General features: G+C 37.1%; 1 protein-coding gene across 1 annotated transcript in view; it reads left to right on the top strand.

The window, feature by feature from the left end:
• The window catches only part of EP300 (E1A binding protein p300), an 85,243-nt gene that overhangs the window by 34,958 nt on the left and 36,628 nt on the right, over window positions 1-13,657 (top strand). Inside the window, exons 3-6 of the mRNA XM_004373894.2 lie at window positions 1,162-1,341; window positions 3,005-3,266; window positions 4,057-4,170; window positions 5,992-6,237. Of these exons, the coding sequence (XP_004373951.1) occupies window positions 1,162-1,341; window positions 3,005-3,266; window positions 4,057-4,170; window positions 5,992-6,237 (802 nt within the window). The remainder of the gene's footprint in view (window positions 1-1,161; window positions 1,342-3,004; window positions 3,267-4,056; window positions 4,171-5,991; window positions 6,238-13,657) is intronic.

The following is a 13,657-nucleotide window of genomic DNA, read 5'->3' on the forward strand; positions in this document are numbered from 1 at the left end:
TGTGCTCTTCCAATTGTGCTGCTATTCTCACTTAAGATGAAGGCTTACAGAACAAAATAGTTTCTCATTTAACAGTTACTACACATGTTGCCCTAAAAATGTTTTATTTTATAACAATAAATTTCATCATTATCAGTAAAACATTTGGCCTTTGAATAATTAATACTGTTCTTTCAGTTAATCATTATACAGTATGATTGCTCTAGATGGACTTAAGTAAATACAGCAGAAAAAAAACTACTTTTTAAAGTACATAGGGTCGCAAACTCAAATTATTTTAAGGGCCAAGCAGGTGACTTAATGAATGGCTAGCTTAAGACCACAAGGAAATTGTCTGGATTTTGGAGTTCGCACGTTTCATACATCTAAAGGATTCCAATTCAAAAGGTTTTAAAAACACCATGCCACTGTGCCTCTAAATAAAAAAGGATATATCTCCCCAGACCACCTGCTTATTACCTTTTATATAAACAAAATGCTAGAATAAGCATTTGAATGCTTTGAACATGTCAAACTCTATAATTTATTTAGGGGTTAGATGGCTTATTAAATTGAATTGAATTTATTAAGTCATAATTAATTTGAACATTAAATGAAAGTACATAAACAAAGTGTCATGTATGACTTAATGAAAGTAGCAAACCTTGTTTAGTAGATACAGTTAAATGAAAATGCTAAGGTTTTCTAAAACACCTTTATCTCAGATAAGTGCAGAAAATAGCTCTGTAAATTTACTATACGTCGGGCCCCTAAATTTTAGTCTTGAAAATGTGATTATTTTCATGAATGTACTTTTTATAGTCTTATTTTCTAGTAGGAGAAGTTTTTTTTAATTATCTTTATAAAAAGACTCAATATAGTACTCTGTAGTATAGTTGTTACGAGGTTTGATTCACAGCTCTGCCACTTAGAAGCTGTGCAATCTTAGGCAAGTTACTTAACATCATGGTGTCTCACTTTCCCTTGTTTTTATAGCTCTTATCTTCCAGGGCTGTAAAAATTAAATGAGTTAATACACAGATAAATGCTTAGACATATGGAAAGCATTCAGATAAATGTGTGCTATTTTTGTTTGTCTTTGTAAATTAGAAAGGGAATAATAATGTTGTCCCATTAAGATAGAGGATGAAACTTAATTTCTTTTCTGTTTCTTAATCTTAGATGGGAATGATGAGCAACCCCCCTAATCCTTACGGTTCACCATATACTCAGAATTCTGGACAGCAGATTGGAGCCAGTGGCCTTGGTCTCCAGATTCCGTCAAAGAGTGTACTATCAAATAGCTTATCTCCATTTGCAGTGGACAAAAAGGCAGTTCCTGGTGGAGGAATGCCCAGCATGGTAGGTAGTAATCTGTTACAGACTTCTCTTAAAGCCGACTTTTTTTTTTTTTTTTTCCCTTCCAATTTTGTGCTCCTTGAACTTTTTTAATGTTTTTTTTCCTTTTCTTTTTTTTTTTTTTAATTGTACTTTAGGTGAAGATTTATAGAACAAATATTTTCTCATTAAACAGTCAGTACACATAATTGTTTTATGACATCGCTTAACAACCCCATGACATGTCAACACACTCCCTTCTCGGCCTTGGAGGACCCTTTTTTGGGCGGGGGGCGGGGGTGAAAATTTACATAGCCAAAGATACACCATTTCAAAAATTTCTACATGTACAATTCAGTTACGTCAATTACGTTCTTCCAGTTGTGCTGCTATTCTCGCTTTAGATGAAGGTTTACAGAACAAAATAGTTTCTCATTAAACAGTTAGTACACATGTTGCCCTATTACAATGGTTAAGAACCACGCTACATGTCAACACTGTCCTTACTCAACCTTGGGTTCCCTATCACCAGCTTTCCTGTCACCTTCTGCCTTGCAGTCCTTGTCCCTGGACTGCTATGCCTCATTAGTCCCGTTTTGTTTTATGGGGTAAAGCTGACGTTTTAACGAAAGAATTATGTTAAACTTTTCACCCCTTCTACTGTACACATAGAGTTTATATATACTAGAAGCCTAAATAAATGTGTAATGGACAGCCCTTGTGAGCAAGGAGGCGGTTTTATGTGCTGTTTTGTTCCTTGTGGTGTTGATCAGCGAGGGTGCTGATCCACATAGAAGCAAGTGAGGCTGCTACAGTGACATTTTAGGGACCTGCTGTTAGCTGATTCTGCTTGTGAGCACTTCAGTAGGATAGGGAAAACAGGGCCTTTCCCTTTTTGGGGAAAGGATTCTGGCAAAGAATCCCGACTCTCTGTGACCCTGTCTACGGATTTTTGGCTGATACTACTGCATAGAGTAACTTTCCTCTCAAAAGGTTTTAAACTATTGTTTTAAACTGCCTTTTGCTTATGGAGAAATTTCAGAAGCATCTAACATTGCTCTTTTCTGAAGCAAAACCATTTCTGTTTATAAATGTGTTAAGTAGTCTGCACTCAACTTTGGAAAAAATCTCTCTTTTCTCACATGTTTTAGTTTCTTGTCATATGGTCATTGAATGCCTGTGTTCCAGATAGTCTGCTAAGTACTGGAGATAATAAAGATGAATAAAACATGGCATCCCTGTCACCAGAAAATAATATTAAATACTTATGTTTTTATTGGAAAAACAAAATTTCTTCCTGAATTTACAAAAACTAATTTTTCACCCACCCAAGAGGCCCCTCTGGGTCTACCGTGAAGCTTTCTGTTCTTTAAAACCTAAGGTGGATAGGGTCTTCACTATGAATCCTCTTCTGCTCCTTCTCTCTCACCAGAGTTTGCTGTGTCCTTATCGTTGTTCTTGTTCTCTGTACGTTATGCATACTTTGATTATATCACTTCGCAATGTAGTAATTTATTGTTCCTCACTGTATTGAACTGTTCGATGGTAGGAGCCCTACTTCAATTGTCTTTGAATCCCCTGTGTCAAGAAAGGTTTTAATTGAAAATGTCCAGGTCCCTGTTTTATTAAAGAGATAGCACACTCTGACACCTAACGCTAAATGTGTCTTTATTGTTACATCCCTAAGGGCCAACAGCAGGCTCCGCAGGTCCAGCAGCCAGGCCTGGTGGCTCCAGTAGCCCAAGGGATGGGTTCTGGAGCGCACACGGCTGATCCGGAGAAGCGCAAGCTCATCCAGCAGCAGCTGGTTCTCCTTTTGCACGCTCATAAGTGCCAGCGCCGGGAGCAGGCTAATGGGGAAGTGAAGCAGTGCAACCTTCCCCACTGTCGCACAATGAAGAACGTCCTCAACCACATGACACACTGCCAGTCAGGCAAGTCCTGCCAAGGTAAGTGGGCTCACAGGGTTGGTGTGCTTGGCGGATAATGTTTCTAGATACAAACACAGAAGAGAGGAAATGTGACCAGGTCGATTCTGAGACCTCTTTTTTGATAGGCTCTTACTTTCTATTTAAAAAAAAACAAAAAACCCAAACCCGTTGCTGTCGAGTCAATTCCAACTCATGGTGACCGTATAGGACAGAATAGAACTGCCCCATAGGCTTTCCAAAGAGCGGCTGGTGGATTTGAACTGCTGCCCTTTTGGTTAGCAGTGGAGCTTTCAACTGCTGCACCACCAGAGCTCCTTCTAGGGCATGAAAAAAGTCAGTGGTCTTCCCTTTGGTGATGATTCTCATTGACTTTCATTTACCCCAGCAGAAAATACTTTAAATATTATTGAAGGTTTGCTAATTGTCATATAGGCAAATACTAAACAATTTTATCAAATCTAATATAATAGTTGTATTTACAGAGTCATCTTTTTATAGGTATGTGTAGCCATAATACTGGTTTTGCATATCTTTACTTAGACTAAAGTAGGTTGTATGGCATACTGGTTACAAATACGGACTCTGGAGCCAGACTACTTGGTAGCTATATGACTGTGTGTATTCTGTAACCATTTTTTGCCTATTTTCTTCACTATAAAATATATTAATAGGAGCTGCCCTACAGGGTTGTTAGGAAGATGAAATGAATGAGTATGTTGTAGCATTTGTTAAGTACTCAATTAGTGCTAGCTATTATTAATATTTATTACTAATTTAAAAATATAACCTGAACTTCTCTTCTCTTTAGTGGCACATTGTGCATCTTCTCGACAGATCATTTCACACTGGAAGAATTGTACAAGGCATGATTGTCCTGTGTGTCTTCCTCTCAAAAATGCTGGGGATAAGAGAAATCAACAGTGTAAGTAATGAAATCTTTTGAAGCTTTATACCAAAATTATTTTTTGAATTTTACCAATGCAGTTTGATGGGATTTTTGAAATACTTTTTATGTGAGGTTCCTGTGACTACTTGATAGTGTCATACTGTGTTGACAGAATGGTTTTTTTTCCCATTAACCTTGTATCAACGCATGGAATTGAACTGCTTGTTAGCTAGAAGAAGATCCAGAAACTTTCAATATTCATTCTTAGTAAAACATAATTTCTCAGATTCTTTTTTTCTATCTAGTCACATTGGAAATGTTTAGTTCTTAAATCTGTGCAAGCTAATCTGCCTCCCTCCATTACTTGCCACATTCTGATTAAAACAAAAAAATGGATATGAAAGGTATGTTAGTTATACTATTGTGAAGTATTGATAGAAGGAGATAAAGCACTGTTGTATCTGCACTGGAATCATAGGTCCATACCCAGTGGTATTAGACAAGAGAACTGAAGGAGAGGTACAGTAATTTTCAGATGATATGGTGACCTTAATTAAGCATTTGATTAAGTGAATTTAGTTAGGTACCTGGTTACTGGATATAAAAAAATCAGTAATTTTCTTACATATAGGGAAAAAAAGTGGAAAAAACACCCATTTAAAATAGCAACCAAAAATGTAAAAAATAGAAAACTTCATTACTAAATGAGTTTTATAGGAAACTATGTATATTACTGAATGACCACAAAAACAGATTGATTAAGTGGAGCAATAAATGGCAAAGATCTGGATAAGCAGGCTTGATACTGTTTTTTAAAAGTCAATTTTATACAGTCTCAATGAGATTATTTAGGGAAGTTAATAAAGTGATCCTAAAGTTCATCTGGAAGGATAAATTTGTGTGAATAGCCAGGAAAACATATAATGAGGAGGAGGATAGAGCGGTTTTCCCCTACTGAATTTAAAGTTGTAAAAATTACAGGAGTTTGACACTTGAGTGAGAGCACACAAGTTAGTAAAAGAGAATAGAAAAATTGAGAAGCGTCCCCGTGTGTGCACACAGAATTTACTGTCTGCAAAAGACTGTAATTGAAATTAGTTGAGAAGACTGAAAAGCCTTAGAAGAACCAGGCAAATAAGCTAGTTTCTGTAAGGCTCCTATGACAATAGAGAAATTAATGCTGCACTTTCAACATGTGAAAACTTAAAATAGCATTGGGCAAGTTACTGTTCTCTACCTGTGACCTAAGCATTTAGATAATTTGAAAGTATTAAAAGAAGAAAAAAATTGAGGTTATTTTCATAATCCTGGGATAGACAATAGTAATATGAAAAGATTGTTTTAAAGGAGCAGCTACCACATCTCCTCTCTACAAACAAAACATTAAGCAGGGTTGAAAGGTGAATTTGGAAGTATGTGTACAGCATGTGGAAAAGGAATTAAATCCTTAAATTAATAAAGAAATCATAAACAGTCCAGTAGAAAATTGAGGATAGTTAAAAACAACCTAAAAAAATAACAAAGTTCACTGTTACATTAAGAAATGAAATAAGATACCATTTCTCCGGTCACACTGGCTGAAATGATAGTATGTACTGTTGGCATTTGTACAACCCTTAGACATTCATACCCATTTGGTAAGAACATTGGTGTAGCTTTTCATGGCAGTGATCCCCTTTGATCAGTCAGCTCTGCATCTAGAAATTTTTTCAAGGAAATAACGGGAGACAAGATACATGTTCTGAGATGTTTCATAATCACATGAACAATAATTTTGTGTTTTTTGAAATTTCCTCAAACATGTTGGTCTTTTCTGTCAGTGTTTAATGTTGGAATACTATTTCTTTTGTCTTCCAGCAATTTTGACTGGAGCAGCTGTTGGACTTGGAAATGCTGGTTCTCTAGGGGTGGGGCAGCAGTCTACCCCCAGTCTAAGCACTGTCAGTCAGATTGACCCCAGCTCTATAGAACGAGCCTATGCAGCTCTTGGACTGCCTTATCAAGTAAATCAGATGCCGGCACAAACCCCGGTGCAAGCGAAGAGCCAGCAGAATCAGCAGTCTGGGCAGTCTCCCCAAGGCATGCGCCCCATGAGCAACATGAGTAAGTTTGTGTTCTCCTAGTAACAGATGTGATATTGGCTTGTGTATGTAAATGCTGTCTCCAAATGCAGGATTCACTCCTTAATTTATTTTAGTTTCCCTCGCTTTGTCTCTGTCTACTTGATTAATTTTTTGAAATTTTTAAAGTTAACAGCATAAAAGGCCCTTTTTAATTCATCTGCCAGAGTAACTGCTAATAGTCTGTATCCTCCTGACCGTTATATGCAGATATGTGATTCTGTATTTGAAGAAACAGGATTACATACATTATTCTTTAACCAGATGGGCTTTTTTTCTCTTTTAATACTCATTGTCTCCTTTTGTATAGTATGTCATTGTATATAATAATCACTTACAGGTGGACAGTTAGGTTTTCAGGGTTTTTTTTTTTTTTTTTGCTGCTTTAAGCCACATAACAGAAATATGCCTTGTTTTAGTTTAAAATGTATAGAGATGAGTGTGGTTATTGTTAATAGGGATTTTCAGATACTTGGCAGCAGGAGTGGTGTCCCTTCTGAAATAGTTTTTGAATGCACTTGTTTGTCTAACCTCTTCCTGTGATATGACTGGAAGGGGAGGGGAAGAGTGAAAGGTTTTCTAACATCCTAACTTTTTTATTTTGGGTGTATTTGTTTCTTTAATTGTGTATGATAAAATGGGAGAACTTTGCTGTATGATTACTGCTTTGCTACCAGGAAGTTGAACATTAATTTTTTTTTTTTTTTAAATAGATATCCAGCACTAATCAGTCTGTGGCTTTTAATACCTTGCCTTTTATAGTGAAATTATGTATTCTTGATGGTGAAGTTTTTCCTTAGCTAGAAAACGGTCTGATTCTGAATGATCTACTCTGCATTTTGCTATGATATCCATTTTCATTCTACTATTAATATTCACAGTAGCCTTTAGTTTCTGTCCATTACTTTTTGATTTTAAATGAGGGAGTAAAACTGGGCACGCTGCTCTTAAAAAAATGTAATTTATTGATTTTTGTTGTTTTTAATTTGTAAAACGACTGTACAGGTAATTTTACATATCCATTATGGAACAATCATTCCCCTATCCAGAAATAAGCATAGTTAAAATTATCTTATCCTTCAAGTTATGGTCTCTGTGTCTGAGGTGTCTCATTTATGCTTCATATACTGTTTTTTAACTTGCTCTTTATTGTGAGCATTTTTACTTACCAGTTGAGATCTACATCATTCTTAACAATTATATAATAGTAATCTTTTCAGAGTCCCTGGGTGGCACAAACAGTTACGTGCTTGACTACTAGCTGAAAAGTTGGCAGTTTGAACCCACCCAGAGGCACCTAGGAGGACAGGCCTGGCAGTGTGCTTCCAAGGTCATAACTTTGAAATCCCTATTTAGCAGTTGTACTCTGCACACATGGGATCACCATGAGTTGGGATCACCATGAGTTGGAATCTACATGAGGGCAACTAACAACAACAAATCTTTTAATGTAAGATTTTATCACAACTTACCAAATACTTGGAAGGATAGATAAGTTTATAATTGTTGTTTTTTTTATTGCTTTTTTAGTTAATTTTGCTTAATTTGTTAATTTGTATAAAAAGAAATCATCTAGGTTTTCAGGTGTTCTAGTACAGCAAATTTACTTTCTTCTTACTCTTTTTCATAGTGTGTTCTTTTGCTCCAATTTTTACTATTTCTACTTCTTGAATTGACAATCCAGGCATTCTTTTTCTTTTTTTTTTAACTAATACTTAAAAGTATTTGAAATCTAATGATTAGTTTTCAAGCACACCTTAAGCCACATACTGTAATATTTTAATGATACTATTTTCATAAGCAATGCTTAACAAATCTGTTCTCTCAGAGTGAAAAAGCACAAGTGGACTAAACTAAAAGCTAAGAAGTTTCCTGAATCCAGTCAGACACTTCGAGGGACAGAGTAGCAGGGGTGGGGATGTGGAGACCATACTTTCAGGGGACATCTAGGTCAATTGGCATATCAAAGTTTATTAAGAAAGTCTTCTGCATCGCACTTTGGTGAGTGGCATCTGGGTTCTTAAATGCTTGCAAGCGGCCATCTAAGATGTGTCAGTTGGTCCCAACCCACCTGGAGTAAAGGAGAATGAAGAACACCAAAAACACAAAGAAAGTATTAGCCCAGAGACAAAAGGGTCACATAAATCAGAGACTCCATCAGCCGGAGAGCAGAAGAATTAGATGGTGCCCAGCTACCACCAGTGACCGCCCTGACAGGGAACACAACAGAGTCCTTGACAAAGCAGGAGAACAGTGGAGTGCAGAACTCAAATTCTGGTAAAACGACCAGACTTAATGGTCTGACTGAGACTGGAGGGACCCCGGAAGACATGGCCCCCCGGACTCTCCGTTAGCGCAGAACTGAAATCATTCCTGAAGTCAACTCTTCAGACAAAGATTAGACTGGACTATGGGGCATAAAATAATAACTCATGAAAAGAGTGCTTCTTAGATCAAGTAAATACATGAAACTAAATGAGCAGCTCCTGTCCAGAGGTGAGATGAGAAGGGAAAAAGGGATAGGAGCTGGTTGAATGGACATGGGACATCTGGGGCGGAAAGGAGGAGTGTGCTGTCACATTATAGGGAGAGCAGCTAGGGTCACATAGCAATGTATGCATAAATTTTTGTATAAGAAACTGACTTGAAGCACAATTTAACAACAACAGCAAAAAAAAGTGAAAAAGCAGGCCTTTTGAGTCTCACCAGTTTCTATTTTGATTTTTAATAATTTGGATCCAAAATGCCAGGTGGTGTTGTTAGGTGCCATTGAGTCGGTTCCGACTTGTAGTGACTCTGTGTGTAACAGATTGAAACACTGCCTGGTCCTGCACTGTCCTCACAGTCGTCGTTATGCTTGAGCCCATTGTTGCAGCCACTATGTCTGTCCATCTTGCTGAGGGTCTTCCTGTTTTTCCCTAACCTTCTACTTTACCAAGTATAATGTCCTTTTCAAGGAACTGGTACCTTCTGGTAACATGTCCAAAATACGTGTGATGAGGTCTCGCCATCCTTGCTCCTAAGGAGCATTCTGGCTGTACTTCCAAGACAGATTTGTTCTGTCTTCTGGTACTCCATATTCTTTACCAACACCATAATTCAAAGACGTCAATTCTTCTTCAGTCTTCCTTGTTCATTGTCCAGCTTTCGCATGCATATGCAAAGATTGAAGACATCATGGCTTGGGATCAGGCACACCTTAGTCTTCAAAGTGACATCTTTTTAACACTTTTTAAAGGTCTTTTGCAGCTGATTTGCCCAGTGCAATATATTGTTTGGATTTCCTGACTGTTGGCTTCCATGGGTAGCGGCAGGGAATTTCTGATTCTTGGCAGTCAGCTTTGTAAGTCAGATTTTGCAGTCATTACTAAGACTTTTATTTTAGGTAGAGGTGTTATCACTCTTTGTCAGACTGGTTTTTTAATATACCTTAGATTCTTCATTCCTGCCTTTTTATTGTTGTTCATTGCTTGGTCAGTGATTTCATTTCTGAAAGCAGTGTTTTCAAAAAGGTGTTTCTTGTTTTTAACTAGTCAGGAACTTAGATAAATTTTCCATAGATTAATTTCTGTACCCTTTACCCTAAACTGGTTTGTCTGTATTTTTCACTATTTCATGACAAGCAATGCTGACTTGCTGAGTAATTACTGAGTGACCAGTTTCTTTGAAACATTGGACCTGGAGGTGGAATGAGGAGAAATCCTGCCTTTGCAGGCTTGTTTTCACCTCTTCTGTATTAAAAATACATGCAAAAGGGTGAGGAACAGAAAGATGGACCTGAGGTCTTCCTTTTCCCCCTTTTCCTTTGTTTTATATCCTTTGTTTTGGACTTAAGATTGTTCTTTCTCTCCCTTTCCATGTTATACAAAGTGCCTCTTGCCTCTTCCCTTGTGTTTAGGATCTTGACCCAACGCAGTTGTCTACCCCTGGCCTGGATTTTTGTTTTTATAATTGGGTATTTCCCATTCGTCTTTCAAACTTCTTTGTGTCCTTCCTGATTTAGCCCTTTTCCCCTCCTTTTATAATATCTGTGTGTGTACATTTGTGTCTTCAGTTAAGTTACTTTTTTAGTAATCATCATTGTGAGCAAAAACCTCTAGAATACTTCATTTCTTTTGCTGTTAGAGCCCCCCCTCCCCTTTTTTAAATTGTTGTGAAAATACACATAAAAAATTCTCCAGCTCAACAGTTTCTACATGTACAGTTCAGTGACACTGATTACATCCTTCAAGTTGTTCAGCCATTACTACTATCCTTTGCCAAATCATTCCACCCCCTTTAACAGAAACTCAGTGCCCCCCAAGTAAAAACTCGGCTTTTCTCCCTTCCTCCCACCCTTGGTAATCACTGGTAATCTTTGGTCTGTGTATTTGCACATTGCATATAAATGAGATCATATAGTAGATCCCATCTTGATGTCCAGTTTTGAAAATTAAGTATGAAAACGCATGTTCTACTTCTAAGCCTATAGCATCCTCATTTTTTTGTTCACCAGAGAAAACCCAAATAGGCAAAGGCTACTTAAGCCATATTTTTCCTTTTATGCCAAAGCCCTTTTTGGTAATTAGTGCTGTGTGTTTATGTTGTGTGGAAGGTGTCCGTTTGTATTTTCATTTTCTTATAAATTCTCTAAAGCCTATAATGAAGGAAATAAACAAAATGGAATCACTATGACTGGGTCATAGAATATTCTTAACAATTTTTAAAGGGTTTTAAACTTCTAGAAGAAAGTACTTACCACATTTTATGAACAAATGACTGCTTTTTCACATCACAACAAAATCCTAAGCAATTTATTAGTTTTAACCAAAATTGTATGTACTTTTTGCTGATGTTTGTATCAGGACTTTTTGACTACAAATGCCTTTTTCAGGTGCTTAAAGTGATTCCTTAAGCCTTCTGTCTTGATTAGAATTTTATAATGGAATTTAATGGGATGGTAATTTTGTACTTTTCTGGTTGATGGTGATCATAAATATGGCCCTGGAGTTCCAACTTGACATTAACCTCGTGCCATATTCTTAGAAAGAGTAAAGAAATGTACACAGTTGTTAATACCCAAATAAGTACTGATAAATCTATTTTCTTACCATTTTCGTGTCTCGTAATTACAAGTTTGAAATACTAGACAAAGCTGTTTTCATCCGCCGACTGTCTTTATTTTAGGATGGCATTTGGGTTCAGTCATGATCTGGTAGACTAAATTCATGAATGGGACTGCGTTTTGTCCTCAGTGGTGTAAGGTTTTTATCTCATCTGTGAACAAAAGCAATATACTGCAATTTATTGGGCAGCCTATAATGTTTAGCTTGGATGTTTTTCTGAGACTGGACTATACCAGTGGTTAGTTCTGTCATGTCTTACTCAAATCACTTATGGTATTCTTGGGGCCCTGCCAACAGCACAGATTGGGTATGTAATTAGAAATTTACGAAAAAAAACTTTGTTAGGAAATTGGGGCCGTAAAAAAGTATCCCTCCAATAGTGACTTAAAATCTTTTAGGTTCTTCCAGCATACTCACTGCAGGTCTAAGGTAAAGGTAAGATTTTGCTGACTACTTTTCCATATTTAAATATGTGTACCATTTTTCCCTAAATTTTAATTTGAAACTTTCAAACCTACATTAAAGTTAAAATAGTCCAGTAGCACTATATACTGTAGTCTTTACCTGGATTCACTAATTTTTAGAATTTTTGCCGCATTTGCGTTGTTTTTATGTAAACTTGAGACATTCTGACACTTGCGTTCCAACATATGTCTCCTGAGGAAAAGGACATTCTTTTCCATAACCACAATACCAGTATCACACCTGAGAAATTCAACTTTAGTTTAATAGTTTAATTACTTTAATCTAATGTACTGTCTATTAAAATTTCTCCAGTTATCCCCCAAGCTCAATCAAGGTTTTTACATTCATTATGTATTTTTCTCTCTCCTAATCCAAAAATCATCTCATCTTTTTCTCTTTGTTCATCACACATTAACTTTTGACTAGTCCAGATTAGTTGTGTTGTAGATTGTTCCACAATTTGAGTATGCCCAATTGTTTCCTTATAATTAGATCCAGGTTAAACATTTTGGGGACGAATGTCATAAATGGTGGTATGAATGCGATCAAGTGTTAACAATTTCAATATAAAAATTTCTTGCGACTCTTTATTTGACTTTAAGTAGCCTTTACAGTATCTCTGTTTTCTTGTTTTATTGCTGACCTTTGAATTATCGATTAACTTATTCTCTTACACCTATCTTATGAAAATTCTGGAATGATTATTGTCAAGAACTTGCTTCTTGGCTTTGTTCTGTACGCTCTCATTTGATGTAGTTTATGTTCCTAGATTGTCAGCAGTTTCGGGAAGAAAAAAAAAGTTTGTGTGTATGAGTCTGTATCTTCCCATCTTTATCTGAGGAATGTAGTACAGGTTTCCCCTGCTATCCAAAAGCAAAGTGTTCTTATAAAACATTTCATAAGCCAAAATGGCGTAAAGCAAAGAAGCAGTTTCCATTAATTTATATGGGGAAATTTTTTTAGCACCCCCAGACCCCAAAAAATAACCTATCAAATCATACCAATAACACATGAAACCTGAAATAATACTAGCATGTAGTAAAAGCAAGAATGATATGATAAATGCACTACCTAAGTAGAAATAATGTATATACAGTATAGTTTCACTTACCAGAATCGGGAAGACAGTGAGCACACTGGAAGGCTGAGAGATGGTCGTGGTAGCCTAGCTGGCAATGGCACATGGGGCTGGGTTGAAGCGCCGGGGTTCGAATTCTGCAGAAGAGCAGGATTATATTAACCTTGAGTGCCGAGGTGTCTTAGTTATCTAGGGCTGCTATAAGAGAAATACCACAAGTGGATGGCTTTAACAAAGAGAAATTTATTCTCTCACAGTCTAGGAGGATAGAAGTTCGAATTCTAGTGGTTAAGAGTTCGGCCGCTAACCAAAAGGTCAGTTCAGATCAACCAGGCACTCCTTGGAAACCCTATGGGGCAGTTCTACTCTGTCCTGTAGGGTAGCTATGAGTCGGAATTGACTCAATGGCAATGGGTTTTTTTGGGCTTTCGCTCCATGGGAAGGCTTTCCGTCTCTCTGTCGGCTCTAGGGAAAGGTCCTTGTCATCAATCTTTCCCTGGTTAAGGAGCTTCTCAGCACAGGAACCCCTGATCCAAAGGACGTACTATTCTCCTGGCTCTTGTTTCTTGGTGGTATGAGGTCCCCGTGTCTCTCTCGCTTCTGTCTTTTATATCTCAAAAGAGACTGTGATGGTTAAGATTGTGTGTCAGCTTGTCTGGGCCGTGATTCTCTGTGTTTTAATGTAATCACTCCCATGATTGAATATACTGTGAGTAGCCAATCAGATGAAAGGGAGTCTCCTTGGGGGTGTGGCC

This window comes from Trichechus manatus, unplaced genomic scaffold (assembly GCF_000243295.1).
Source record: "Trichechus manatus latirostris isolate Lorelei unplaced genomic scaffold, TriManLat1.0 scaffold00027, whole genome shotgun sequence".
Taxonomy (NCBI): domain Eukaryota; kingdom Metazoa; phylum Chordata; class Mammalia; order Sirenia; family Trichechidae; genus Trichechus; species Trichechus manatus.